The 25751-nt window shown below is 47.5% G+C and overlaps 1 protein-coding gene and 1 non-coding gene across 2 annotated transcripts in view; one reads left to right on the plus strand and one right to left on the minus strand.

The window, feature by feature from the left end:
* Positions 1-18452, minus strand: part of EEF2K (eukaryotic elongation factor 2 kinase) — a 56646-nt gene extending 38194 nt beyond the window's left edge. Inside the window, exons 1-2 of the mRNA XM_069486833.1 lie at positions 18112-18452; positions 6046-6367 (exon numbers count right to left, since the gene is read on the minus strand). Of these exons, the coding sequence (XP_069342934.1) occupies positions 6046-6291 (246 nt within the window). The 5' untranslated portion in view covers positions 6292-6367; positions 18112-18452. The remainder of the gene's footprint in view (positions 1-6045; positions 6368-18111) is intronic.
* A 6311-nt stretch (positions 18453-24763) lies between these two features.
* On the plus strand, positions 24764-24845 carry TRNAL-UAG (transfer RNA leucine (anticodon UAG)). Its single transcript has one exon. It is a non-coding gene; the product is annotated as a tRNA-Leu (tRNA).
* The last annotated feature ends 906 nt before the right edge of the window (positions 24846-25751 follow it).

Consider the following 25751-nt stretch of genomic DNA (forward strand, 5'->3'; position numbering starts at 1 on the left):
TCTTTGACCAAACTGTTAGAGCCACCCTAGGTGGGTTACAAGCATGAGTGTAAACACCAAGGTTGGCCAACAAGGGCGTGGGAAGCAGGTATGCCCATACATCGTGGGGGCACGTGCGTTGGTATAACCTCTTTGAAGAGCAATTGCAACACCCAGCCAAGTTTAGACACACAAACATTTTGCCCCAGCCAGTCCATCTCTGGGGAGTCCTCGGGCAGGCACACCCCCTTCATGGGTACAAAGACACATGCACCAGGAAGCACTATTTGTGTCAGGACAAGACTGGAAACAACCTACGTGCCCTTCAATGAGGGACTGGCTAAATTTATTATGATGCTTCCAACAATGAAATGATATTAAGCCATTAAAGATAAAAAACAAAACAACAAAGTAAGTGAGAAGACATACTGCAGTGATTAAGAGCATCCATTCTGGAGCAAGATTGCCTACGTTCAGACATGGCCCGTCTATTGACCAGGGCAAGTGACTTAAGGCCTCCGAGCCTCAAGTTTACTACCTGGCAAAATGTCAGTCATCACAGGCTTGCTGCACAGACTAAATGACTTGGTAAGACTAAGGCACGTAGACACACCTGGGCCACAGCAAATGTTACGGAAGTTCTGGCTCAGGGCAGTGCAGTGGGCCAATACAGAAGTTGGCCACAAGGGTGCAGAACAGGTTTGTGACATTTCTGTGAAAAAGAAAAGGGGGGGGGGGTCACATGCATATAAATGCTTGTATATGCAAGGAACATTCAAGAAGGACATCGCCCAGGGAAGCAAGGCTCAGAGGTGGAAAGCCTGCTTCTCAATGTATACCACTTACATGGTTTGAATTCATTTTGCCTTGTATGTATATTATTTACATACTATAAAATACATGGTTTTGAGGGTCTTTTTTTAAGTGAGGTTTCACTTTGTTGCCCAGGCAGATCTCAAACTCCTGGGCTCAAGTGATCCTCCCACTTCAGCCTCCCAAGTAGCTGGGATTATAAAATATGTGTATTTTAAAAGTTCCTTATATATGTGTGTGTGTGTGTATCCATATATATGAAGATATTTAATACAGCACTATTTGTAATAGGAAAAACAACCTCAACATCCTTCTTAACATCCCTTCTTAAGATAATGTCATGTAATGAAATACAATTTAATGCACACTTTAAAAAAAAAAAGAGGTGATCTATATGTGTTGACGTTGAATGATTACCAAGATCTCAGACCAGGAAAACAATTTTTTTTTTTTTTTTTGAGACAGAGTCTTGCTCTGTCGCTGCTGCTAGACTGCAGTGCCATCATCATAGCTCACAGCAACCTCAAATTCCTGGGCTCAAACGATCCTCCTGCCTCAGCCTCCCAGTTAGCTGGGACTATAGGCATGCAACCATGATGCCTGGCTAATTTTTCTACTTTTAGTAGAGACGGGGTTTCGTTCTTGCTCAAACTGGTCTCAACTTCCTGAGCTCAAGCAATTCTCCCACCTCAGCCTCCTAGAGTGCTAGGATTACAGGCATGAGCCACCACACCCAGCCAAGGAAAACAATTTTTAAAAGATAAAATTTCTGGGCTGGGCACAGTGGCTCACGCCTCCTTTGGGAGGACGGCTTGAGGCCAGGAGTTCAAGACCAGCCTGAGCAACATAGTGAGACCCTGTCTCTACGAAAAAAAAAATTTATTTAATTAGCTGGGTGTGGTGGCACATGCCTGTAGTCTCAGCTACTTGGGAGACTGAGGTGCAAGAATCACTTGAGCCCAGGAGTTCGAGGTTGCGGGGAGCTATGATCATGCCACTGCACTCCAGCCTGAGCAGCACAGTGAGACCCTGTCTCTAAAATAAGTATGAATGATGAAAATAAAATTTCTTACCTTATTAAAAAATTTAAAAATATATATGCCATGTATGCTTAGTCTAGAAAATAGAGACATGACAGAGAAGGAGAAAAGAAAGTCACTCCTGTTCTATCCAAAGACAATCCCTATTGGCATGTTGATGTGCTTCCTCCCAGGCGTGTGTGCGTGTGTATATGTGTGTGTGTGTGTGTGTGCGTGAGTGTGTGCGCGTGCGCACGTACATGTCTCACAGAGGTATAACTACGTTATACTCTTCTATAATTTAACCCTGGAGCAGAAGCACTTTCCCATGTTACGATAAACTCTGTAAACATCCTTTGTTTGGCTGCCTGGGAGGGTGGCCCCTTAAGTGATTCCGCCATATCTCAGAGGAACATGGGCGGAGGCTGGGCCTTGGCAGTGACACAGCCTGACCTTTCACAACCCACACCCAGCACCTGCGGGCATGTCCCTTGGAGGAAGGCCAGGGGCCATTCTGGTGAAACAGCCAGGTTGCCAGGCAGACAGTAAACAAAAAAAATACTTAGGTCTGTGGAGTGCCAGGGGGAATGCGGTTTGGAAAACTAAGCTGGGTTCTCCCTCTGAAGTCGCCCCAGGCGACAGTAACCCAACAGAGCCCAAAGGGTAGGAAAGGAAGAGCTACATCCTGGCTGTAGACAAACTTTTTACCAAGTGCCCACTATGTGCAAGTCAAGGGAACAGAGATGCCGTCAGACACAGCCCCTAGCCTTGCAGGCAGGCACCGACTCAAACAAACAATGACACTGCAGAATGACACATGCACAGAGAGGTCTGCTAAACGCCCCAGGAAATGCAGAGAGGGCCAGGAAAGATGTCTTAAACCTGGGTTCTGGAGGAGCCAGGACTGTCATTTTAACAGACTGAGACATCAGCTGAAAGAGGTTTCAAGCAGAGATGTGAACAAGGGAAGCCCATTCCAGGAGTTTCCAGACGTGTGGTGGGGGTGAACAGAGCCCAGAAGGTCTCCTAGGAACCTGGTGGAGGCTTTCATCCTAAGAGAGGATGCTGAACTTGGCCTTGTAGAAGTGATGCACTTTGAGGAGGGAGCTCTTTATCAATGTGTTTGTTTAGGGGAGAGGCGTTACCTGGTTATTTTGCTTTTTTTCCTTCTTTTAAAAACATCTTTTTCTCCACACAAGTAATGCACACATGTAGCTTTAAAAGTTTAGAAAGTATAAATATATACATAATATAGATAATCAAAGTGCCTTTTAATGGCCCCATATCCCCCAACCCCCGGAGAAAATCACCATTAACTATTAGATACAAATTCTTCCTTCAAATAGTTTTTGATACATAAATACTAATATGTATATATCACTGTATATATATATTTTAATAAAAGTGGGATCAGGCTGGGCAAGGTGGCTCACACCAATAATCTTAGCGCTCTGGGAGGCCCAGGTGGAAGGACTGCTTGAGGTTGGGAGTTCGAGACCAGCCTGAGCAAGAGCAAGACCCTGCCCGTCTCTACAAAAAATAGAAAAATTAGCTGGGCATGGTGGTGCACACCTGTAATCCCAGCTACTAGGCAGGCCGAGGCAGGAGGATCACTTGAGCCCACAAGTTTGAGGGTGCAGGGAGCTATGACCACGCCACTGCACTCTAGCCAGGGCGACAGAGCAAGACCCTGTCTCCCCGCCCCACAAAAAAAAAATCATATTATATTTCAACTTGCCTTTTTACTTAGTGATATATAAAAAATTGCTAACATTTTTGTCTTTATTATGGACCAGCACTGTGCCAAGCGCTTTTCATGGATTTTTTTACACACACACACACACACACACACAAACTCTCTCTCTCTGTATGTATGTATACACATATATAAAATATATACATGTACTGTTTTAAAGTCAAATCACATGGAACTGTCATCTCTGCTGTAATGTAAACACAGCATTCTGTGAGGACCACGGTCTATAAATAGACCTTCCCAGTGGGCAGTCGAGCTGCCCTCCCTGGCCTCGGTGTGCATTTCACAGCTGCTTTAGGACCGGAAATGTGCAAAGTGGAAACCTGCCTCGTCAGGGGCCCCCAAGCCCAGAGGAGACCCCTGGAGCTATTTCTGGAGCTGCCTGCCCCAGAGTGACTTCAGCTCGAACTCTGGCCCCGAAAGGAAAAAATGATCCAACTGTCTCCAAGAACTCAAATTGGTAGTTTTCTAAAAACAGATTAAATCGGAAACTATAGAAGAATAGTTTTAATTTCAAATCCCAAAATGGTAATAGGGATTTAGCTTACAGTACAGATACTTACCGTTTGTGAGGACTAAATAAGGATAACACTATTGCATTTTTTAGTTTTTCCTTACCCGTTATTACACAAAGCCCAATAAAATGTTTGCCTTTCCCCCTCTCCCTGATGCCTACCAGCTTTGCCATGGTCTGAACACAGATCCCCAACACAGTAAGTACCCTGTCCCTCAGCCCAGAGAAGGAGGTCCGATCCTAAACAGTGGCTGTGTGACCACAATCAACATGAAGAACCACATTTTATACCACATCCTTGTAGTGATCTGCACACATGCAGGGATATCAGAACATTTAAGCCCAAACTGGACAAATGTAGAAGACACGAGAGGCAGAAACCTTCCAGTGAGTTTTTACTAGTAAACAAATTTGGCAAAAGGTAGTTAATCCACGGAAAGGTTTTAAAAACCATTAATTCTCATAGTCAATGACAAATTGTTGGGGCCACGTGCTGGAATGTGGGAACAGAAAGAGAAGTAACATTTGTTAAGCATCTACGTTGTGCAACACACAACACTAGGTATTGTGCCAAAAATAATGATTAACAAGAATTAGTCTATCCCTCGCCATTGTAACCACACAGGATGGCTGTCAATGTAAAAGGAGATCATTTTTTCAGTGCTCCTAAGACATATTTGTATCAAAGTAATAGCTTATCATACTTTTTTTCTTTACCTCGATGTCTCTGCTGGATAAATGGGAAGACTCTTAGGTCTGGAAAACATTGTTGCTTGCCTCTCTGTATGCAATGCGTAGCCCAGTGACAGATACATGGTATGAATTACAATTGCATTTATTTCTCACATGTCAAAGTACCCAGGCTGGCACCTACCAAATGGTTTTCAATAAAAGTGTGTTGGTAAGTAATTTTTTAAAAAAAAATTAACAATGTGTACACAAGAGGCTGATCATCAACAATCAGTATAGTTACCAAATGTGCGTATGTGAACAGGTGTGTACATATGTTTCGACAATAAGATCTTCAGACTTCGTAGTGCTCTCCAATATCTATTCTGCTCTGTTCCATTACTTTAAAATGATACATTGGGGCACTGACCATAAGCAAGTGATATATTCACCAAGGTCATGTATGTGAATGTGTACATTATCTGTGTTCGAGAAATAAGATCTTGGGAAGGGAGGATATATACCTACATGATGGGTGCAATGCGCACTGTCTGGGGATCAGACACGCCTGGAGCTCTGACTTGGGGGGAAAGGCGGTACATGGGCAACGTATGTAACCTGCAATTCTGTATCCCCCATAACAATAAGATGAAATAAAAAAAAATAAAAAAAAAATTTCAAAAAAAAAAAAGAAATAAGATCTTAAGCCAGACGTGGTAGGCCACGCCTGTAACCCCAGCCACATGGGAGGCCTGAGGCCAGGAGTTTCAGACCAGTCTGGACAACACAGAGAGACTCTGTCTCTAAAAAAATAAATAAGTTAGCCAGGTAGGGTGGTGCATGCCTGTAGTCCTAGTCCCAGCCCCTGGAGAGGCTGAGGCAGGAGGATCGCTTAAGCCCAGGAGTTTGAGGTTGCAGTGAGATACGATCATGCCACCACACTCCAGCCTGAGTGACAGAGTGAGACCCTGTCTCTTGGAGAAAAAAAAAAAAAGAAAGAAGATCTTTACAATTTGCAGCGTTCTCCAATATTTTCTATTTCATTCTGTTCTGTCCCATTTCTTAAAAAAAGCAAAAGAGTTGGGTAAGACTCACTAAAAGATTTTCACAACCCAGAAGCTATTTGAAAAACATTGCTCCAAGGTAATGACACTTGTTTCTAACCAATAAAATCCTCCCACCTTAACAAGTATATGCTTAGATCTAGAATTCAGAGCACAGGCTAGGTTTGGGAAACACAGGGAAGACCCCAACCTACCATCCCTTGTGGTAGGTGGAACAGGTGGTTCACTCACCTTGACATGGAAGGAGCTTGCCGGGGACTCGCTGGAGCCATACCTCTCACTTTTCATTAGGTTGCTGTAGTAGTTATCAACCTTGGAATTGACATTCTGGTTTGATCTAGGGTCCTCAGTGATGGGGCAGATGAAGTAACCGTCTTCATCATCGCTGTCCACATCAGAATCTCCATCATGGTCAGCCTGGGAGGACCGGCCGCCATCAACGCCTTCCAGGCGGAAGATGAGGTCTTCGTCTGCCATGTTCCTGGGGTGTCCGTTTTACCCAAGGGGCACGTGGTACAGCCAGAGTTACTGGGCAAATGCAGTGGCGAAGGTCCTGCAAAGGAACAAGAGCCAGAGAGTGGGTGCTGCTGCCCCGAGGGTGAGAGCTCGCTGGGCACCTCACCCCCAATGCAAGAGCCGGCACACTCAGTAAAACCTAGAGCTAACTTCGGGGGAGGCAGCTGGCAGCATCCAGGAACATTTTAAACGTCCAAACCTGTCGACCCAGTAATTCCACTTCTAAGAAATCAGCACTTGGAAATGTCGGAACAAGGTGGGGAAAAGAACTGCTGCTTAAGCAACCAGAGTGCTCTTTCTAGAAAATAAATCAGATCAAGGCTCTCCTCTGCTTAACACCCCCAGCAGCTTCCCTTCATATTTATAATAAAATCCAAATGGCTTATTAAGGCAACAAGAGCTGCGTTCATCTGGCCTCCTGCCCACCTCCTCCTGCAGTCCTGGCCGCTCTCCAGGCACACTGGGTTTCTTGCTGTTCTGGGAACACATCAAACCCATCCCTGCCTCAGGGCCTTTGTACTTGCTCTTCCTTTTGCCTGAAACAACTTCCCACAGCGGGTTCTTTCTCATAATTTAGATCCCAGCTTGAAGGTCACCTCTTTAGAGCAAGTTTCCCTGAATCCCCAAGTCAAAGACCACCCCCTCCACACGCATATCCAGTCGCTTCCCAGCACGTCACCCTTTTCATTTCTTCACAGAGATCTTCCCAGGCTGAAGTCATTCTATTTACTTTGTTATTGTCCATATGCCCAGTGCCTCAAAGAGTGCCTGGCACAGAGAAGGCGCTGAAAACACTTCCCCAGAATGAGTGAGTGCCCCAAGAATGTTCTCTGCAGCATGATCAGTTACAGAAAACAAACAAACAAACAAAAAAAGCCAGCAGCCCCAAAAGTCCATCAATACAGGCTTGTTAAAAATTACAGTATTTCTTTCTACACCCTGAAATACCGTTTGACCGTTAGAAAGGGGAAGCTCCGGCTGGGCGCGGTGGCCCACACCTATAATACCAGCACCTTGGGAGGCCAAGGAAGGAGGATGGCTTGAGGCCAGGAGTTCGAGACCAGCCTGGGCAACATAGTGAGACCCTGTCTCTATAAAAAATATAAAAGTTAGCTCAGCATGATGGCATGTGCCTGTAGGGAACTATGATCACACCACTGCACTCCAGCCTAGGTGACAGAGCAAGACCCTGTCTCTTAAAAAAAAAAAAAAATAGGCAAAGGGTTTGAATAGACATTTCTCTAAAGAAGATACATGCATGGCCAATAAGCACATGAAAAGATGCTCAACATCATTAGGCATTAGGGAAAAACAAATGAAAGTTATACCCACTAAGATGGATATAATTTAAAGAATAGAAAATAACAAGGGTCAGCAAGAATGTGGAGAAATTAGAAGCCTTATGCACTGCTGGTGGAATGTAAAATGGTGCAGCCACTTTAGAAAACAGTCTGGGAATTTCTCAAAAAGTTAAACATGGAGTTACCATGTGATCCAGCAATTCCACTTCTAGGTATATAAGCAAGAGAAATGAAAACATATGCCCACAGAAAATCTTGTGGCCCAAACAAGAGGAAGACCCCACCTCTACAAAAAATAGAAAAAAAAATTAGCCAGGCATAGTGGTGTGTGTCTGCAGTCCCAGCTACTTGGGAGGCTGAGGCAGGAGGATGGCTTGAGCCCAGGAGTTTAAGGTTGCAGTGAGCTACGATGATGCCACTGTACTCTAGTCTGGGCAACAGAGCAAGACCCTGTCTCAAAAAAAAAAAAAAAAAGAAAGACTTGTACACAAATGTTCATAGCATTATTCATAATATCCAAAAGAGAAAACATCCCAATTGTCCACCAGCCAGTGAATGGATAAACAAAATGTGATATATTCATATACCGGAATGTTATCAGGCAGCTAACAAAATGAAATAATGATAATGTGCTCCGACATGGATGAAACTTAAAACCATTACGTCACATGAAAGAAGACAGTCACAAAAGACTACACATATTGCATGATTCCATTTATATGAAATATACAAAGAAGGCAAATCTATAGAAACAGAAAGTAGATTTATGGTTGCCTGGTGCTGGGGTTAGGGCAGGGGTGGTTAAGGGGAAATGTGGATGATTGCTAATGGGCATAGGGTTTCTTTTGAAAATGTTCTAAAATTGAATGTGGTGTTAGTTGCATGACTGTGAATATACTAAAAACCATTGAATTGTACACTTCAAATGGGTGAACTGTAAGCCATGTGTACTCTATCTCAATACAGCCAGAGTCCAGAGTTAAAGGGAAAAAAAAGTCAAGGAAAACTGTTAAATTTAAAAAGCTGCAGAAGAGCAGGTATGTTATGGTGACCTCATTTGGGTTAGAAGAAAAAGAGGACACCTGTACTGCAATAAAACTTTCCTGAAGGATCCATGGGACCTGCACACACCTAGAATGGGCAGTCGTGGAGCTGGGAGCTAGGCGTAGAGGGTACTTTTTAAAAATTTGTACACTTCTATACTGTTTAAACTTTTTACAAAGCTGGATTGCTTTCAACGTAAAACAAATTAATTTAAAAATATTTTTAGCTCAACCGAACAATTTCAATTATTCTCGACAGCTCTGTCCACTAAGTGTGCTGTTGTCTAGATCTGAGGCTTTGGCACTTTCTTGACAGCTAAGAAAGCAGGAAATATACTTACAGCCTAGCCTAGTATACATGGAGAAAATGGAAATTAAAATTTCAGGGAAACTGTACTTAGCCTTATACTTCGTACGATGCAGTCTTGCTATTTTCTATTCTACTTATGTCTTTTGTTTTTCTTTCTGTTTATTCTTTTCCTTAATACACCACCCACACGTTGATTTCTCCACTGACAGTTTGAAAATCAGTGTCAACCGCCAAGTTTGTTTCTTACCCTCTGGGTAAGACACAGTCACAGGCCTGGATCCAATGCCAGAGCCACCGGATCCTGCTTGTTACCAAAAGCTTCCCTGGGCCCCGGGCCCACTTCTCCCCACTCTCAGCCACTTTGGCCAGCCCTTGGCCAGAATCCCTGCTGACTAGGACAGTGTGAGCTTGAGCTGCCAGCAAGTCCAGCCAAGTGAGTTGGCTCTGGGGGCTGGGATGTTGCCAGGGGAGGGGACTGAACCACAGCATCCGCCTAGAGACCTCCAGGCAGTGTAGCTCAGTGGCTAAGAGCTCAGATTCGGGAGCTGGGCAGCTGGGGGTGCAAATCCGGGCTCTGCTGCTGGTGACCCTGCCAAATTTTCATCTCACCAACTCCCCCATTTTATAGTGTGGGGAGCTGAGTGGCAAAGTGGCCTAAGTGGGGTTCCACAGTTAGTTCTCAGGGGAATTAGAACCAGAACTGCAGCCCTTGGCCATGTCCCCCCACAGACCTGATGTTCCCCTCATCCCTGGGAAAGGAAAGTAGCTGCAGACAAGCAGCTGCGACCTTGCCTGGCACAGTGCCTTGTAAACAGCAGGCACTCGATGTGCATTCCAGAACTGAGCAACTGTGATCTGTTTTATGGCTTTCGAGTTATCACAAATTTGCTCTTAAGGCAGCTGTGGCAGCGCCAACAGCTGTTCATTCTTTCTTCGTTAGTAACAGAACCATTGGTTTTTGGCTAAGCACGTGGCCACTCAGAATAAGATCTGTATTTCCCAGACTTCTTTGCAGCTAGATGTGACCATGTGACCAGGCTCTCGCCAATGAGATGTAAGAAGGGCTGTGTGCAACTTTAGGGAAGGTTTTTAAAGGGAGGGAATGTGCCCTTCTGCTTGCCCACCTCCCTGTTAGCTGGAATGCAGGTGTGATTGCTGGAGCTCAAGCAGCTATATGAGACCATAAGGCGGAAGTCATGTGCTGAGGTTGGCAGAGCCATGACACAAAGACAGCCTGGGTCTCTTACATCATGGAGCAGCATAATAATCCTGGACTCACAATCTCCCTAAACTTGTATAACCTACTGTAATTTTCTTTTGTCTTTACTCCTTGCTAATCTTATCTGATCTAGTAATAGCCCCTTCTCTCCTATATCATAAAAAGTCACATCCTAGGCTGGGCGCAGTGGCTCATACTTGTAATCCTAGCACTTTGGGAGGCTGTGGCAGGAGGATCACTTAAGGATAGGAGTTTGAGACCAGCGTGAGCAACATGGCAAGACCCTGTCTCTCAAAAACAAAAAACTTAGCCAGGCATAGTAGTGTAGCTCTGTAGTCTTAGCTACTGAGAAGGCTGAGGCAGGAGAATCACTTGAGCTCAGGAGTCCAGGTTACAGTGTACTATGATCATGCCACTGCATTCCAGCCTGGGTGACAGAGCAAGACCCTATCAGAAATGAGGAAAAATGAGAGAAAAGAAAAAGAGAAGAGAGAAAAGAGAAAAGAAAGAAAAAGTCACATCCTTTATGATAAGTTGATGCCCAAGTCTCAACCCAGAGTCCTAACTTGGCAGATGCTCCCACATTTGCACGTGAAGACTGGGCACCTGGGGGATAGTGGATCCCTCAGACAAGCAAGGAACCCTGGTCAACACCAGGACACCAGGGAAGGCACCCAGCCTCCTAGGAATCTTTCTAACCTGGGCTCCCTCAGTCCAAAGGAGCCTGCTTCTATGAGCAGGGAACCTAGGACCCAGAGCAGGACCCCAAGATATCAAAATTCTCTAGAAGGTTTCCTCTGCCCTCGGTTAGGGATCCACATCTTCCCTTCCTGGTCCCTATTTCTATGGAAAGGCAGCGGAGTGAAGTTCTGAGTTGGAAACACCCGAGTTCAAGCCCCGGTTGCACCACTAGCTAGCTGTGAAGCTCCTGAGCTTCAGCTTTCTCATTTATTAACTGGGATGCCTAATTGTACCCACCCCATTAACTCAACAGCTATAATAATAATTTTTTTGGTCAATCCCTTGGTCAATTTGCATACCATTTTTATTATCATAAATAAAGGGGGTCGAGGCTTGCTTAGGTCCCATCCAGGCAGATGACCTGGTCGCCTGGCTAGGAGCACAGCCAAGCTGCTTCAGGATTCCTCAGAGAGCAAACTATTTTAGGCTCTGTCCACGGGAACCTCTGCTCTCACTGCGTCTTCCTATAAAGGACTGCTGTGGCAGTCACGGCGGGAGGAGGTGGCAGGAAACTGTGCTTGCAATGCTCAGGCCAGGGCCTGCTGGATCAAGCCACAGTAGCTGCCGGTCCTCCTCGGGTGTCGCCTCACCCCGAAGAGCCACTTTCGTGCTGCAGAAAGAAGTGAAATTTCCCCAGCCTCACTGCCGGGAGCCGGGATCCCAGAGCCAAGGTGGCCCACCCCCAGCCGGCCAGTGCACACGCCAGCATATGCCCCGCACGGCAGATCCCGCAGGTCTTCGACTGTAACCACGGTGGATGTGAGCGACTGATCACCCACCTTCGGTCCTATACCAGCTTCTATATGGGGATCTGCCTCACCTCCACCCTCAGGTCATGTGGTTGGGGTGTGTCATGTGATCCAGGCTTAAACCAATCACAGCGTTGGGGGTCCCACCACGGTGATTGGCTTAGAGGTGGTCACGTGACTGGACTCAGGCCATTCTCGCCCATAGCTAAGCGTGGGCTTTGGCTTGAACGGCTGGAAGAGTTGGTGTGTCATTTCCTGCCCGATGTGAATCTGAGACGGGGGCTGGGGCCACCACAGGACAGAGCTGACGTGTAGTAGAAAGCAGAACCCGAGATAGAAAAATGAATAGCAGTGACATCATTTGAGACCCAAAACCCAAACCTGCCTGAAACCAAACTGCCTACCCCCGCCTGGACTTGTGAATTACACGACACAGTAAACTTTGCCTTTGGGGGGCGGCGAAGACTAGCTGGTCACCTGCAAGTCCGAAACCCAGCCAGGACTTGAGCCACTGTGTATTACTTACATAGAGTGTTAAAATACTTTTATTAAAACACATGGTTAAAAATAACATCCCTTTCTTACCGGGGCCACCGTGAATGACCACATAGTTTGGGTACTGCTCACCTCCACAGAGCCACCTCTGCAACTGCGCATGGACAGCCCTACTTCCAACCCTTAGAGGAACTCCTTCCAACTATTCTCAGTGTTATACCTCTAGATAATATGCTCTCCCCACTATTTCTTAATTTAGCTGTTTTAGGCCTATCTTCTGATTTCTTGGTGTGATAAATGAGACTTTAGCTCCACCTCCCCTAACCACTTCCCTTCCCCACCCCACCCCCACATTGGCAGATCTTCTGCTGGTTCCTTTAGATACCGCGCCAAGAACTCTCTGTCCTGTTCCACCAACTAGAAGCAGCTAAGCGTTTCGCACAGTTCAGTGTGAATTCGTCTCACCATGAGAGAAAAGGGGAGATACAGCTCTGTGCTGCCAATGAGTGATAACAGAAGAGACCTTTGCTCTTATCCACCTGGAAAAGGCGTAATTTTTACTGAAATAAGACAGAAAAGTACACATAAAGGGCTTACAGCACACTAGATGCCACACTACTAAGCACTTGACATGGACTCTCTCGTTTGACAATAACAGGAGCCACCAGGCCCAGGAGAAGTGACTGTCTACGTCCAAAAGGGCACCCTTAGTTGGGGGAACTGCGCCATGCTAGGCTGCTCTGGGCTGCACCTGGCTTGCTCCCGGTATATCCTGAACCCCAGCTTGAGTCCTCAGTTTCCTTCAAATAAGAAACAAAACCAAAGCCCAATAGAGTGGCTAACAGCTTGTGCTCTGCAGCCGAATCCGCAGGGTGTGAATCCCGGCTCCATCATCAGGAGATGGGAAACTTCCTTAAACAGTAGATTCCATGGGGCAGGCTGTGCCTTCCTCAGGTCTGCATCCCAGGTAGTGAGTGCCTACACCGTGCACACGCTCAACACGTGCTAATCAAACACCTTTCCGCTCCACGTTTTATTTATTTACTGCGGATGCAGCATTAGGAGTAAGTCAAGCATCAAGCTAAGAGTTCACATTGGTGTCTTATTAACGTACTCCCAGCATGCAGTGGGTGCTCATAAATAAGCAATTATGTAGGCTATTGAGAGAAATAGTATACTTCACGTCAGAATGAAAGGACTGACTTACAGATGTCCATCCCTGCCATCTCACGTCCCCAACTTTCCAAGCCCAAGAATCAGTCACCCTGCACGACCAAGTTCTCTGCACCTCCCTGCCCTTGTACCCACACATCCCTCTGCCTGGGACACCTTTCCCACTTGCTGGCCAACTGCTTTGCTCTCCTCAAGATGCAGCTCAGATTCTGACCTCCTCTGTAAGACAGGGGGCAGCTGACGCTGCCTCCCCCAGGGGTTGTTTTGAGGATTCAGTGAGATGAGGCACATGGCGCCTGGCATAGACTTGGCTGACACTCAAAAGCACTAGCTGCTAATATGCCCTGACCATCCCCTACTCCCTACCCCCACTAAGTCACTTCCCTCCTCCCAAGCCCTCTACAAGCATTGCCTTACGCCCAGAGGCCAGTCTATGTGGCAGGCAGTATAACAGCCCCCCCCCAAAGGTGTCCACATCATAATCCCTGGAACCTGTGAGTAGGTTAACTGATACCGCAAAACGGACTTTGCAGATGCAATTAAGTTAAGGATCTTGAAACGGAGAGACAGACCTGGATCATCCTGTGAGCCCAGTGTAATCACAAGGGTCCTTATAAAAAGGAGGGAGGAGGGTGAGAGTTAGAGGAAGAGACGTGATCTTAGACAAAGAGAAAGACTTGAAGATGTAAAGCTGCTGGCTTTGAAGATGTCGGGAAAGGACTTTTTTCTTTTGAAGACAGAGTCTTGCTATGTCACCCCAGCTAGAGTACAGTGGCATCATCATAGCTCACAGCAACCTCAAACTCCTGGCTTGAGTAATCCTCCTGCTTCAGCCTCCTGAGTACCTGGGACTACAGGCACACGCTGTCACACCCAGCTAATTTTTTCTATTTTTAGTGGAGATGGGGTCTCGCTATTGCTGACTGGTCTCAAACTCCTGAGCTCAAGTGATCCTCCCACCTCGGCCTCCCAGAGTGCTAGGATTACAGACGTGAGCCACCACATCCAGCCAGAGGGAAGAGTCTTGAGCTAAGGAATGCCAGTAGCCTCTCGAAGCTGGAAAAGGCAAGGAAACAGATTTTCCCCCTAGAGCCTCCAGAAGGAACACAACCCTGCTAACACCTTGATTTCAGAACTTCTGACTCCCAGGAACTACAAAATAATAAAAGCGTTGTTTTAAGCCACTAAGCAATTGCAATAATTTGTTACAGTAGTAATAGGAAATGAATACAATCTTGAACAGTGGCCCTCAACCTGGGGTGATCTGCTCCCCCAAGTGACACTTGGCAATGTCTGGAGACATTTTTGGTTGCTGCAACTAGCATCTAGTGGGTAGAGGAGAGGCCAGGCATACTGCTAAACATCGTATCATGCGCAGGATGGCCTCCTACAGTGAAAAATTATCTGACCAAAATGTCAATAGTGTTGAGGCTGAGAAACCCAGCTCTAGAACGATTCTGGCAGAATCTCAAGGAATCCTCCCCAACCCTCTCTCCCCCCTCCTCCTCTTCAAAAACAAATCTCCACGAATACCATAAAACGATAGAGAAATTGGCTTGCTTACTGACACAGAAACCAGAGACAAGTCAACATTTGCTCCGCTAAAGGCTCGTAAAAATATCATTGCAGTACACCATGCTTTGTTCACATGAGACTGTCAGTGTGCAAGGGCTATCTTGTTTTAGAAATGAGACAAATGCACTTTAGAATATGAAGCAAAAAATATTGTAATTATAGCTTCAATTAGCAAAATGCACAAAACAGCTTGATTTTTAATGTTTAGTCATCTGCTGGGCACCCTTCTCGTCTCCCTGGTACACTCCGTACTCCTGGCAGGTCCGACCAGGGGTACAGCGTGTCTCACTTCTCACAAGAGCTGTGTTTACGTAGCCCTCTCAGTGGCCAGACCATGTGAGCGTCTTGAACAAAAGGGACCCTGTCTTATTCTTCTCCAGCTTCCCAGCCCAGAGCACAATGTCTGGCACACACCATAAATGCATAAGTGCAGGTTGCATGAACGAATGAGTCACTGGAGAAAAGCTGGCAATTTCCTGCTGATGTGTGGGGCACTGCAGGTGGGGGCGGAGGAGCAGGACTATTGTGTTGTAGTTACAAGGGGGTTAGTTAGCCCAGTGACACGGCGGAGACCCTAAGTAGGAAAGCCTGGATAACAGAAGACCTGAAAAACACCAAAAGCAGGATCTGGCCAAACAAAGCCTTTGCCCTGGCACTACTACCAGCTGAGCAATATTGGGCAAATGACTTCACCTCTCTGAGCCTCAGCTTCTTCATCTGTGAAATTCATGCATCCAGCAGAGTGGAGTGGAGTGGAGTGGAGCTGAGTTAAGTGGAGAAGAGATGAGAGAGGTGGCCAGGGGCCAGAAAAAGCCACTGTAGCATAGACAGCTGGCTTTCCACCAGGAATTCCTGCTCCCCTGCCTGGCCAGGGACTACATTTCCCAGCATCTCTTGCATCTAGGTGGGGCCACATGACTGCATTCAGGCCAATGAAATGTGGGGAGAAATAACTTATACCACTTTCAGCCTGTCCTAGCAGCCCATTTTCCAGTCTGGTGGATGTCCCCTGTACTGCAATCCTGCCCAAAGCAGATTGATAGCATTTCAGTATCGCTTACAAAATATTTGCCGTGTAATTCCTCTGAGCTCCCTGGAGGACAAAGGCTGCTTCCTCCGCGGGCTTTGAACACACCCTGTTCCCCGTCTAGCACACGCCCCAGCCTGCCCTCCCTACTCATGCCCTGGCCAACTTGTCTGCTTATCACTCAGGTCTCGGGCTAGATGTCACCTTAACAGGGCACAGTGGTTCACTCCTGTAATCCCAGCTACTCGAGAGGCTGAGGCAGGAGGATTGCTTGAGCCCAGGAGTTTGAGACCAGCCTGGGCAAGGCAGCAAGACCCCATCTTTAAAAAATGAAAAAAAAAAAATGGCAAAAAGATGTCACTTCCTCTAGGAAGCCTCCTCTGAACTCCTAGAGGTAGGCACTGTTAACTTCATTCTACAGATGAGAAAACTGAGGACCAGAGAGGTCAAGTAACTCACCCAAAATCACATGACTAGAAAGTAGGGAAGTTGGGTTGGAAGCTGATGGAGGCTGAATCCAGGGTTTTCAATGCAGTTATCACTTCCTTAAGTGGTTCTAAAAGTGTGGGCCCGCTGAGGCTGCGAGCTTGTTAGAAATGCAAATTCTCAAGTCTCACTCCATACCTCCTAAAACTCTGGAAGTGGGCCCAGCAACACAAGTTTAACCAAGCACTGCAAGGGATGCTGGTGTGCACTGAAGTTTGAGAACCACTGGCCTAGAGAAATGTTCTGCAGTCCAGCCCCGTGCTTTTCAGGGACTTCTGTGGCTTGCTAGTCTTTGCTAGATCTAGAAAGCTTCACAGATGGAGACTGGAACACCATCCACCCGCCGATTCTAGCCGTTTCAAAATACTTCTTTAGGAGCTCCATAGCCCTAGGACTTTGGGGGCTGGGGGACTGCCATCTTGTGTTTTATTATCTGCATGTTAATGACACACTCCTTTATTTGAAGCCTTCTTGCTGTGCCCATCAGCCTTGGCTGCAAGAATTTGATCCTGCAACAAGTTAAGGCCCAAGTCACTTTCATTCCAGTTGTAGACATGGTTGTCACACTAACCACTTTCTTGGAGTATTCTCAGTTCACCAGGTTAACAGTCTGCAGCTTCTTGGTTAGCAGAACGATGCAGACCATGTTACTCAATTCCCTGAGACTCCACAGCCTGTCTAGGGCTCTCCGCCATCAGCGCCACAGGCCTTCACACACTCACTGTGTGCCAGGTACTGTTCTAGCACCTGACATGTATTTACTCACCTAATCCTTCCAGCCACACTAAGAGGTAAATGCTAATATTGTACCCATTTTACTGATGAGGGAGCTGAGGGCCAGAGAGGTTAAGCACTTTATCCAAGGTCACAGAGCCTGTAATTGAGTCAGAATTTGAACTCAAGGCTCCAGCTCCGGTGTTTCCTGCCTGTAGGTATTTTTTCCCCCGCTTGCCCGGAGGCAGGTCGTGCCCACCACCGAGGACCCAGAGGTCAGGCTCCCTGCGAGTGTCCCCTCCACCCCTGTGCAGCCCACCGATCCCAATCGTGGTGCGGCTGGGCTCGTTCCCCCAATCCCGCGTGTGGACACAGGCCGATCTAGGCCCGGGCTTACCCGGGAGGGCCCCGCCCCCGCGCGGCCACTCGATTATTAATGCCCGTCCCCTTGGCACACACATCAGTGGCGCCTGCCAACAACCTAACTCCCGCAGCCAACAACGCAGCAAGGGTGCGTCTACACAGTCCCCGAAGTTCTGGGAATTTGGCTGACGCAGACCTCTTTTTCAGGGGACTGGGTTGGGGATGCGGCCTTGGGACCTGCAGGGGACAGGAAGGCAGCGCTGGCCGCGTCCACCCTCTGCAGGGCCCCGGGGACACCCCAGAGCTGCCTCTCCCAGCCACAGTGCAGCCAGCCCGTCGCTTGCCAACTGTTTTCCCCATCCGCATCACCATTAGTCTGCACGGCTTCCTCGTTTTACAGAAGCAAACACTGAGCTCCGGAGAGTTAACCACCAGAGGAGAAGCGCCCCCAATTCTCTTTCCACGCCGTCTCGGGCCCCACTCCCAAGCCCGGACCCACCGCACTCCGGGAACCTGCTGCACCGGGGCGCGCAGGCCTGCAGCGCCGGATCCCGGCCGCCACCCAGCCCGGCCGGCCGCACCTACCTCCCTCGGGCGGACAGGCGCGGCAGCCGCTGCCCACGGCCGCAAGGATCCAGAGGAGTTGGCAGAGGCTCGAGGTCCGGCGCTCCAGGGTGCAGGCGGGTGGGCCCCCCGAGAGTGCCGGGGAGCAGCGAGCTGGGGCGCAGGCCGGCGCTCCGGGGATGCAGCCGGGGCCGCGCGGAGCGGATGGATCGATCCCGGGGTGCAAGGGGCGCGGGGGGCGCGAAGGCCCGCTGGGACGATCCGGGATGCTGAGGGCGCTTGCCAGGGACACGAGCGCAGACGACAGCGAGCCGGGCTGGGGCAGCTGCAGCACGGGGCCAGCGGGCGTTGGATCCGGGCAGGAGCCGAGCTGGGCTGGGCTGGGGCAGGAGCAGACGGCAGGGGCGGGGCAGCGGCCGGGCTGGCGCACCACGAGGTGCTCACGTGGCCGCCCCCCGGTGGCCACCACCTCTCCGGCGGCCACCACGCCGACTTCCCGGCTCTGGTGCTGGCTCTGAGTCGCGGCTCCTGGGCCTGCTAAACACACAGTGTCGGGATCTAATAATGTATACGGTGGGTCTCGCACCCAGCGACGAGGGGGACCGACCATTCGAGAAAGGATGGCCAGTCCGGTCCCTTCCACCGCGCTTCCCCACTCTCCGACCGCCACTTGCCTAGTTCCTGTATTTGAGTCCTTTCCACGATCACTAGTAATCCGAGCCCATTGCTTGTTTGTATAAATCTATACATAACCTTAACATATTTTTATCAGAAATGTTTTGCTTTTTCCTGACTTCTGCTTTGTAAAAACTGAGGCACTTACGATAATTGCAATTATTTGTATAATTTTTAAAAATTAATATCCCCCTCTAGTCAGTCCTTATCTGTTTTGTACGTTGCTATATTCCTCACTACTCTTGCCACAGGGCCTGGCACACAGTAGGTGCTTAATACATACCTGTGGAATGAGTAGAGGAATGGATAAAAATGAAAAGGTATAAAGGACATAAAACTAATAACTACTGTGAACATTTTGATATTGTATCCTTCCTGATACTTTTCTATGAAATCTTAGAATTTTCACAAATTCTATTTTAGGTATAAAAATAATGACTGACATCTATTCAGAGATTTATCTCATTTCATCTTCACACCGACTCTCTGAGGTAGGTAGGTGTCATTAGCCCTATTTTACAGATCATACAACTGAGGCTGAGAGAGATAATGACTTGCCCCAGATGACACAGCCAAGGAAGGACAGAGCTCACACTGAATCCAGACTTCTGATTTCAAAGGTCAGGCTCTCTAAAGAATACATTTTTTCCCCTGTGTTGATAACCCCCAAAAGATAAAAATGGCTTTTGGCAAAAGACAAAATTGCACCTGAAATTCTGACCCTGGGGAAATCAGACAGGAAGAGGAGATCAAAGAGATTCTGTCCAACCCAAAGCAAGATTATAAAAAAAAAAAAAAAAAACAAAAAACCCACCAACTACTTAAAGCTCTATGGCTTTGGGCAAATTGTCTAACTGCTCTGAGGCTCTAATTTTTGTCTTTGGCAGAAATGCCCTTTCTGTGCTTGAGCGTCTTGATTTGTCTTTAGGGAAGCAGCTCGCCCTATTCTCAATTCAGAAAAACAGCCCTGTCCACTCCCCTGGCTCCCAAAGTGAATGCATGACCAGACCTGGCCAATCAGCAAGCACATTCTATCCCTTTAGCTGCATGGATTGGTTCAGGGATGACCATGTGACCTCTCAGACCAATGAGGTACCACTCTGGGTCTTTTCACAGTAACAGAGGAGGAAAAAAGTTAAAACTGTACCTCAAAGTTACTGTATCCAAGAGGAATAATGGTAAACCCTTTACAGGGGACCCTTTGTTGGCACACTCCAGTTCCAAGCTGAGCGCCCCTTCCTAAGGCTGCCTTTCCTCTAACATGGACAAAGATCCCCTCTTCACGTTCTGAGGAGCAAAATCCCCACGTCTGTGGGACTCAACTCACAGGACGCAAACGACACCATCAAGAAAGTGAAAGGAATGGGAAAAAATATTTGCAAATCATATCTGATAAGGGATTCGCAGCTAGAATATATAAAGAATTCTTATAACTCAATAATAAAAAGATAACCCAATTAAAAATGGGCAAAGAGTTTGAATAGACATTTCTCTAAAGAAAATATACAAATGGCCAATAAGGACATAAAAAGATGCTGGACAGCATTAGCCATTAAGAAAATGCAAATCAAAACCACACCCACTAGGATGGCTATAATCACAGACTCAGATAATAACAAGTGTTGGAGATGATGTGGAGAAACTGGAACCCTCAGACATTGCGGAAAGGAATGGAACATGAAAACCAGTTCGGCAGTTCTTCAAAAAATTAAACACTGAGTTACTATGTGAGCCAGCAATTCCCCTGCTAGGTATAAACCCAAGAGAAATGAAAACATATGCCCACACAAAAACAGATACACAAATGTTCTTAGTAGCGTTATTTATAACAGCTAAAAGGTGAAACAACCCAAATGGCCGTCAACTGATGAATAGATAATTAAAATGTGGTATGTCCATACAAGGGAATATTTGGCAATAAAGATGAAATATGGATACATGCTCCAACATGTATGAACTTTGAAAACATGCTATATGAATGAAAGAAGCCAGACACACAAAAATCATATGATTTCATTTATCTCAATGAATAGGACAATCCGTAAAGACAGAAGTAGATTAGTGGTTGCCAGGGGCTAGAAAAAGAGTAACTACTACCAAGTATAGAGTTTCTTCTTTGGGGTGATGAAAGTGTCCTAAAATTGATTGTGGTGGTGGTTGCACAGCTCTGTGAATATACTAAAATCCACTGAATGGTATGCTATGTGCATCGTACTGTAATACAGCTCATGGTGTCTCCACCTCACCATGGTGCAGCAGCAGGAGAGAGATCACAGGGAACAGTGGCCTTGCTGTTACATGCTCTAGCCCAGCCACACGCCTGTGGCTGTTCCCAACTACAAAGAGGAGGGTATAATCCTCCCATTGGCTCAGAGATGGTTGGAGAACTGCACTGGCTACAGGTACCGTAGGAGGGATCTGGTTCCTAAAATGTTAAGTGCTCAAATAACCTGTCCACAGTGGGCTTTGTTGGTATGATTTTAAGCAGCAGCATGACAGTCCTCCTTGGCTCAGGAGGTCCTGGGCCTACTATACATGAGAAAAGCCCATCACAGAGCCACAGAGCCATCTGGATGGCCCACCTGTGGCTGCAGAAAAACTTGCAGAAGCTATGAGATGACCACTCTTCTGTCTTTTAGACGGTATGTTCCTCCCCTACCCTGTGCCAGGCAAACCCCAGGATGAGGGTGGGGCATGTTTGAGCCTGTAGGTCCATTTGCCTATATATTTGCATAGGAAAACACGTGGAAGGATGCATGCCAAACTGTTTTACCGTGGTTACTTCTGAGCTGCAGGATTTGGTTGTGAAGGAAGACCACGGTAAGGTACAGAATTTCCCTTTTAACTTTATACCTGTGATTTGACTTTTTTGACACAGGGTCTTACTCTGTTGCCTGGGCTAGAGTCTAGTGGTATCACCATAGCTCACTGCAACCTCAAGCTTCTGGGCTCAAGAGATCCTCCTGCCTCAGCCTCCTTAGTAGCTGGGACTACAGGTGCACACCAGAATGCCTGACTAATTTTTTATTTTTTGTAGAGACAAGGTCTTGCTATAGCCCAGGCTGGTCTTGAACTCCTGGCTTCAAACAATCTTCTTGCCTCGGCCTCCCAAAGTGCTAGGATTGATTACAGGTGTAAGCCACTGCACCCACCCTGATTTGACATTTTTAAAAATGTATAATGAGCATGCATTACATTTCAAATTTAAAGAGATAAAAAACAGCTTCATTTATCAAAGCATGGGCAGTTTAAGTAGAGAAATGTGATTTTATTTTCTTACATGTGCTTTTCTGTCTTTGAGTTTCAACAAGGAAAACATATTAGTTTTGCAAAAGTTATTTTTAAATGTTACATAAAAACACACAACTAAACAGATCCCAGTTGCTCTGGTTTCTGTGGCTTCCCCACCCCTGCCTGGCTGTGGCTGGGCTTTGCATATGAGCCTCACCCTTGAAGGCATAAATCACCAGAGACGCCTAGTCAGCAGGACAGTGGGAGGCCAGCAGGGAGGCTGGGCCCCTGGAGAAATGCAGGGTGGAGCAGATGAACTGCTGGCCTTGCCTCCATTGGATTTTTATTCTGTTAGAGAAGAAACTCTGAGCAGCTCCAGAAATAGCTCTCTCCACCACCTCAAGGGCTGCTTTTGGCCTGATTAGGCCTAGAAGGTGCAGAATAAATGTTGACCTGCATTAAATTACGAGAGAGAGAGTTGGGGGGCACGGTGCTGCTAGGAAATAGTCCAACTACTGGCAAATGCTTTGAGTAATTGTGGGGGAATTTCCTAAAGAGAACTCCAATTCCCTCCTGTGGCTACAGGGGTTGAGCGTCCAAAAGAGCAGGCCACAGTCTGGCCATGTCCAGATAAAAGTGGACATGTGAGCTCTTATGTCAGCAGCTCCAGCCAGAGCATTTGCCTCTGGCTCAAAGTTCACGTGGCAAGGTAGAGTGGCCTTAACCAACAGTGCAAAACCATTTTTGCCAAGCAATATTCTTAGCACCAGCACTGTTCTGGATAATGAGGGTATAGCAGTGGGTCACCAAGACACCATTACCTGCCCTCCTGGAGTCGACATCGTAGCAGGGCCCAGTGTCATCCTGGGAGAGACTCACTGATACTGACTTGCAGCAGTGTGCTGGGGAGATGTATGTGAAATCCCAGCAAGTGACCAGTGTCCCTATAAGGACGCTCGTGGGGGGTGCCTGGAGATACCCGGAGGGAGTGGGGAACTCAGGCCTCAGGAGTCACCACCGGTCACCCACCTCATAATGTGCCAGACATCTGTCTACACGCTTGGCACGTATTAGCACATTTATTCTGTGTCTGCTTCATTCTCTGGTATGACTAGAACAGTGCCTGACACATTGTAGGTGCTCAAGAAATACTTGCAGAATGAATGAATTGAATTCTCACCGCTAATCCCCTGAGGTGGGTACTACAGTTATCACTCCATTACGGGGAGGAGCGACAGGGGCCCAGCGAGAAGTGACTTTCCCGAGGTCACACACAGCCAGGACAAGCTCAGGCTGTGTGATTCCCAAGCCCATTGGAGAACCCACTGTATTCTTTTCCTTTTGCTGCTGTAACAAATTGCCACAAAATTTAGTGGCTTAAAACAACACAAATCTGTAGTGTAACTATTCTGGAGGCCAGAAGTCCTAAAATCGAGGCGTCAGACACCTTGTGTTCCTGTTTAGAGGCCCTAGGGGAGAATCCGTTTCCTTACCTTTTCCAGCTTCTTGGGACAGCCCAGATTCCTTGCCCTGTGGCTGCATCACTCAGACCGGCCTCTTCGTCCACCATTCTAGCTCCTTCCCTGAGGCCTGCCTCCTTCTTATAAGGACGCTTGTGATTACATTGGGGCCACCTGGGTAACCCAGGCAACTCTCCCCATCTGAAGACCTTTAATTTAATCACACGTGCATAGTTCCTTTTGCCACGTAAGGTAACATATTTACAAATCGTGAAGATTTGGATGCGAACATCTTTGGGGGGCCATTATTCAGTGTACCACACCCACTTACCCGGCTGTCTTTACAACCCTGGATTTCTGTTTGCCATTTTCCTCAAACATTCAAGGAAACGGATAACCCTAAGGGAGCTGAAAAGATTTGAAACTCCTGAGGAAGAAGGAAGGGGACTGGAACCTGGGATATCAAAGGAGACTTGGATTTTATCTACAGTGTTCATTTTATTTTTTATTTAAAAAGATTTGAAGCACATAGGCAAAATGTTAATAATCCCGAATGGCAGGAAATGGAGTTTTGCCATGTTGCACTCTATATTTATTGTATTTTTCTTAAAAACAGTGAAAACTAGTCTGCATAGAAGAACAAGGGTCTCGGGAGGCTGGGAGTGCTGGCTGTGGCTGGCCTGTGGCTGCGGCACCTGAGACTACTTAGCCGCTCTGGTTCCTGCTGTGTGAAACGGGGCTGATCTAGTAGCTGTGATTGAGGGAGCCCACGCGTGCAAACGATCTGTAGGAACGTTCGATGATATTTCCCCCACCCCTGGATCTGTGATTCTTACATCGCGAGGGGAAGGGCCAGGCCACGAGGCCACCCAGGGCTGCAGAGGCGACTTATAGAGAATCCTCAGGGTGGCGACCCAGCCGGGTTCGGTGCAAACCGGGGTTCCCCGCGGGACCCCCAGTCCAGCCGGGAGGAAGCGGCAGAGCGACACCGCCCCCATGTGGCTGTAGGCAGCATCACACCCGTAGAAAACGCAAAGATCAAATCTATACATGTGAAGAGTGACTATTAATGTTTTTCATTTCTAAACTCCTCCGTCCTTTTTAATGGTGCATTCCCACTGTATTTATTGCTGCTATCACAGGGCACTGTGACTCTGAAGGAAGCCAGGGGTTGATGTGTAGTGACAGGCGCGGGAACCGCTGGTTCCACATCGGGCACGCGCAAATTCCGGGGGCGGGGCTGATAGAGCGCGAGACGCTGCGTCATCAGCCTAATATGGCCTCAGAGGAAAACGCTGCGCACGGGAGGTAGCGTGGCCGAGTGGTCTAAGGCGCTGGATTTAGGCTCCAGTCATTTCGATGGCGTGGGTTCGAATCCCACCGCTGCCACACCGTAATGGTCTCACTTTTCTAGCCCCCAAGTCTTTTCAACCTCTTTAAGTCATTCTTTCCCACTCTCTCTCCCCTTTTTCTCCTTTCTGACGCTTAATTTTTTTTTTTTTAATGGAAGGGAGAAGGGAGGAGAAAAGGAAGAAACTGCATCACAGGCTCTGACTCTCTAGCCCTGTACACAAACCTCTCTTTCACCCACCAATCCCACTCCCTTAAAACAAAAAACTGCTCCCTATTTCCAGGAGAAAGCATCTGGACTACCTTGAAAAGTTCCCAACAGCCTTCCTGGGACTTTAATTTAATCCTTCCAGGCCTGAGGCCATGGCGAGTGGGCCTCTTTCCCTCCCAAGGAAAAGGTTAGGTGGGAGCGATTGTAATCATGACCTGAGTTAGGAAGGGTCCCTTTCTGGCCCACTTTGTGTCCTTCAGAGGGCCGAGGCTGACCCCATGTACCTCTGTTGGTAGAAGAGGTGTCAGGTGACACCGTGGAGAGGGGCTGGGGTAGCAGAGGTCGGGCCCCACGTGGGGGTGTCAAACTCAACGACACCCCTGAGGGTCTCGGCTTCACTGATTCACCTCCTACTTGGTCTTCAGGCTTGGCTTAGGGCATCCTTACTTATTTATTCATTCACCAATTATTTACGAAGGGCCACCCTGTAGCAGGTGCCCAGTTCGTCCTGAGGCTACAGTACTGCACAGGGCAGACGTTTTCAAACCTGTAGAGTTTACAGACGTTGTAATTTCACTAATTCCACTTGTGAAGAGTGTTGTGCAGTGCAGCCTGCTAACCTGGCCAGGCTGTGGAAGAGTAGGAATAACTATGTGTTTTGTTGAGGCCAGTGGCCCTTGGGCAGCTCCCCCAAATCCTCCCAGCTGCAGAGCAGTGACTCCCACCCTCCTCTG

This window comes from Eulemur rufifrons, chromosome 14 (assembly GCF_041146395.1).
Source record: "Eulemur rufifrons isolate Redbay chromosome 14, OSU_ERuf_1, whole genome shotgun sequence".
NCBI lineage: Eukaryota > Metazoa > Chordata > Mammalia > Primates > Lemuridae > Eulemur > Eulemur rufifrons.